This window comes from Eimeria necatrix, genomic scaffold (assembly GCF_000499385.1).
Source record: "Eimeria necatrix Houghton genomic scaffold, Enh_scaff194, whole genome shotgun sequence".
Lineage (NCBI taxonomy): Eukaryota > Apicomplexa > Conoidasida > Eucoccidiorida > Eimeriidae > Eimeria > Eimeria necatrix.
The window spans coordinates 50,569-54,940 of NW_013655096.1; the positions used below are offsets into that span (position 1 = coordinate 50,569).

Below are 4,372 nucleotides of genomic sequence, written 5' to 3' on the forward strand. Positions count from 1 at the left end.
TAAGGGCGCCACCCCGGGGGGGGCCCCCCGGGGGCCCCCGGGGGGGGCCCCCTGCGCAGGGGGGGCCCCGGGGGGGCCCCCGCGGGGCCCCAGGCCGCGCAGGGGCTCCCCCAGGCACAGGGGGGCCCCTGGGGGTACCCCCAGGGGGCCCCCAACAGCTTCTCGGGAGATGTCCAAACTATGAGGAAACATGCGGCTATTGTGGGCATGTTTTTCGTGGACTTGCCGCTGCTGGGGCTGCGGCTCTTCATGTGGGCTTACTACCCCACTTACGAGGGTGAGGCTGCCTAAACCCTAAACCCTTTTTTAGGGTTTTCCACTCGGCTGCTTCCAAGACCCCAAAACGGAGTTTAGTTATTCACTCTGCTTTCTTTCGCAGCTCCCCAACTGCCTTCCTTTGCTGCCTTTTTGCACTTGGCTGAGTCCGGTTTTGGGAAATTGAAATTTTTGTTTTCTTTTTTTGCAAATAATCCAAAAAGGGTTTTCATAATTCAAAAGAGGCTTTCAAATTCCATGCGAGGGTCTTTTGTGAAGGTCTGGCGCTCCGGGCAGCTTGAGGTGTACGTACACCTCAGAGGTGCCCGCAATGAGTTCAGGTGTACATACACCCCAGAGGAAATCTACTTTTTGTGCTTGTCTGTTTTAAAGAATACACGCAAATCCAAGTGGCTAGAAAGCCTATGGGCAACGGTTTAGGGTTTAGGGTTTAGGGTTTAGGGTTTAGGGTTTAGGGTTTAGGGTTTAGAAACCCTAGGCGTTTATATTGCATTTCGGGCTTTTGGGAACGCCGAAGCAAGTGCTTGAGAAGGGAGTTTCTGCAAGGACTTTTGCATTTAAAATTGAATTTAAATTCAAAATTAAATTTATTTTAAAATTAAATTTGCATTTATAATTAAACTTGCACAATAATATAAAAGAAACTCAACATTTATACAAATTATATGTACAAATTTTCAAATTCAACTTTAAATGCTAAATGGGCTGTTGGGTGTCAGTGCATTTTTTTGTTTTTTTTCCTTTTTACATCCTTTTTCTTCTCTTCTTTTTCTAAAACAAACTAAATTGCCATTTCTTTATTTCTTTTCTTCTTTTTTGTCTTTTTTTTGCTTTTTTTATTCCTTTTTTCGTCTTTTTTCAGGATTTTCCCCCTTCATGTTCAAAAACATTTGCTTCATTCCCATTCAGCTGACGCGGCTGCGGCAGTGCGCCGGCGCAGAACGCTCGAGGGTACAGTTCGAAGAAGAGGGGGGCCCCCTTGAGGGGGCCCCCCCCTCTTACGGGGGCCGGGGGGCCCCCCGTCGGGGGCCCCCTGTGCCGCGTTCTGCTGCTGCTGTTGTGGCTTTGGAGGACCTCGCAGCAGCGGAGGAGCTGATGCTGTCTCCGCGAGAAGAAGCAGCAGCAGCAGCAGCAGCGGCAGCAAGAAGGAGAAAAAATAATCGCTACTTCGGGGCCCCCCTGCTGCAGCAACGCAGAGACACGGGGGCCCCCTATTACCCCCTGAAGACTGCTGGGCAGCCAGAGGGGGCCCCTGACAGCGACAGCAACCCAGCGCAGCAGCAGCAGCAGCAGCCGCAGCCGCAGCAGCAGCAGCAGCAGCAGCGAAAGCTTACCAGCAGCGCAGAAGGGGCCTTCAAGGGTATCGTTTTCTGGAGGCGGCAGCAAAACAAAGAACCAACAGCAGCAGAAAGCAATGAAGACAGCCTCACAGATTATGACGCAAGGTGAGGCAGGGTTTAGGGTTTAGGGTTTAGGGTTTAGGGTTTAGGGTTTAGGGTTTCCGCGCCTGGCGTCTTGGTGGTTTTTTATGCCTTTTTTTGCTTTCTCATTTCCTCATGGTGCATTTGTGTCTTCTTCTTTGTTTGGTCTTTGAGTTGTGCTTTCTTGTTGCTTCTGCTGCTGCTGCGGGTGCTCCTGTTGCGGCTGTTGTTTACGCTGCTGCTGCTGCTGCTGCTGCTGTTGCGTTGCACCTGTGATCGCTTTAATTGCTGCCGAGCTCATTTCATTATTCTCCAACGCTGCTGCTGCTGCTGCTGCTCGTGTTGCTGCTGCTGCTCATTGTGCTGCTGCTGCTGTTGCTGCTGTTGCTCGCGCTGCTGTTCCTGCTTCTGCTGCTGCTGTTCCTGCTCCCGCTTCTGCCGCTGCTCTTGCTTCCGCTGCTGCTTCCCTTGCTGCTCTCGCCTCTGCCTTCATCCCCGCAACTGCTGCTGCTGCTGCTGCTGCTGCTGCTGCTGCTGCTGCTGCAGCTTGTCGCGGCTGGTGGCCGTGTGTCAGTCTGCAACAGAAGCAGCAAGACGGCTGCCGGCGAAGGGCTTTACAACAAAAAGAGTTTTGCAGAAGTTGCTCTATTCTTTTAGAGTGAGACAAACAGCAAAAAGAAATAAAGCATTTAAAAGATTTAAAAGATTTAAAACATTTGAAAGATTTAAATTGTTTAGAAACTTTGAAAGATTTAAAACACTTAAGAAACTTGAAGCAGCAAAAGCAGCAGAAGCAGCAGAAGCAGCAGAAGCAGCAGGAGCAGCAAAAGCAGCAGAACCAGCAGAAGCAGCAAAAGCAGCAAAATCAGCAAAAGCAGCAGAAGCAGCAAAAGCAGCAGAAGCAGCAAACGCAGCAACAGCAGCCAAAGCTGCAACAGCAGCAGAAGCAGCAAAGGCAGCAACAGCAGCAGAAACAGCAAAAGCAGCAAAAGCAGCAACAGCAGCAGAAGCAGCAAAAGCAGCAACAGCAGCACAAGCAGCACAAGCAGCAAAGGCAGCAACAGCAGCACAAGCAGCAACAGCAGCAGCAGCAGCAACGACAGCAACGACAGCAAAAGCAGCAACAGCAGCAACAACTGCAGAAGCAGCAAAGGCAGCAACAGCAGCAACAGCAGCAGAAGCAGCAAAGGCAGCAGAAGCAGCAAACGGCTATTCAAGAGTGCTACTTGACAGCAGAAGCCTGGAAGACAAGAGACAGGAGATAGAAAGACAAAGAAATCAAAATTAAAATCAAAATTAAAAATAAAAATAAAAGGAAAAATAGAAAGAAAATTAAAAAGAAAAGACAGAATGCGTGAGGCAGAATTCAGAAGAGAAGCGAGACAGAGAAGCAGCTAGACACTGAACAGAAGCAGCAGCAGAAACACCAGCCCTAGCCCAGCAGCAGCAGCAGCAGCAGCAGCAGCAGCAGCAGCAGGCGTAAAGCGAGACTGCCGCGCACAGCTATGGACAGATGAGCAGCAGTAGCCGCAGCAGCAGCATCCACAGCAGCAGCAGCAGCAGCAGGGGCGGTAGTTTGAGCATAGAGGGCGTGGGGGTTGCTGTTGCGGGGTGTACGTACACCTGGGTGTGGGGTGCTGCTGCTGCGGGGTGTACGTACACCTGGGTGTGGGGCGCTGCTGCTGCGGGTGTACGTACACCAGAGTGTGGGGTGCTGCTGCGGGTGTACGTACACCAGAGTGTGGGGTGCTGCTGCGGGGTGTACGTACACCAGAGTGTGGGGTGCTGCTGCGGGTGTACGTACACCAGAGTGTGGGGTGCTGCTGCGGGGTGTACGTACACCTGGGTGTGGGGCGCAGCAACTGGGCTCTCGCCACGGCGCTGCTGTGCTGCTGGGGAGGGGATTTCCGGTGACATTTTCGCAAAGTACCCGATTGAGTTTTCCATTTATGGCCAGTTGGATTTCCAAAGTCACTCTCACCGCCACCGTCTTCTTCTTCTACGACGTCAGCCCCTGCTGCTGCTGCTGCTGCTGCTGCTGCTGCTGCTGCTGCTCGTGCTGCTGATCAGGATGGTGGCGGTGCTGCTGTTGCTGCTGCTGGTGCTGCTGCTGCTGCTGCTGCTGCTGGTGCTGCTTCATCCGCTCGTGCCTGTGCTGCTGCTGCTGCTGCTGCTGCTGCTGCTGCTGCTGCTTCATCCGCTCGTGCCTGTGCTGCTGCTGCTGCTGCTGCTGCTGCTGCTGCTGCTGCTGCAGCACTACGCGTCGTTTGAAATAGGGCAGTTTTCGTTGGAGCGGATGCGGGAGGGCGGGTTCAGCTGGGGATCGATGGGGATCGAAACGCGGGTGGCGCTGGTGCTTGTGGGGTCGAACTTCGTCGTGCTGCTGCTGCTGTTTGCATGCGCTGCGCCGCTGCTGGACTGCTGCTTCTCTGCTTTTTTTGGGGCTTTGCGGCTGCTGTCTTTTTTCCTCGCGCTGCTCTCTTTCCGGGACTTCGGAGTCTTCGCAGATCTCTTCCAACTCAAGTCTTCCAACACTCTCCCGGAAATCGGAAAGTACTGCCTCTTCGTCTTCGCCCTCGAGCCCGTCAGCCGCTGCTGCTGCTGCTGCTGCTGCTGCTGCTGCTGCTGCTGCTGCTGCTGCTGCTGCTGCTGCTGCTGCTGCTGCTGCTGCTGCT

At 53.3% G+C, this 4,372-nt stretch overlaps 2 protein-coding genes across 2 annotated transcripts in view; one reads left to right on the forward strand and one right to left on the reverse strand.

The window, feature by feature from the left end:
• Window positions 1–2,985, forward strand: part of ENH_00025450 (hypothetical protein, conserved) — a gene marked incomplete at both ends in the record, with an annotated part of 3,737 nt that extends 752 nt beyond the window's left edge. The window contains 4 exon segments of the mRNA XM_013584684.1: window positions 3–277; window positions 1,139–1,256; window positions 1,261–1,721; window positions 2,244–2,985. Coding sequence (XP_013440138.1) covers window positions 3–277; window positions 1,139–1,256; window positions 1,261–1,721; window positions 2,244–2,985 — 1,596 coding nt within the window.
• A 711-nt stretch (window positions 2,986–3,696) lies between these two features.
• Window positions 3,697–4,372, reverse strand: ENH_00025460 (hypothetical protein; the record flags this gene model as incomplete). Its single annotated transcript, XM_013584685.1, has 1 exon — window positions 3,697–4,372. A coding segment is annotated over one exon (676 nt), but the record flags the coding sequence as incomplete, so codon positions are not given.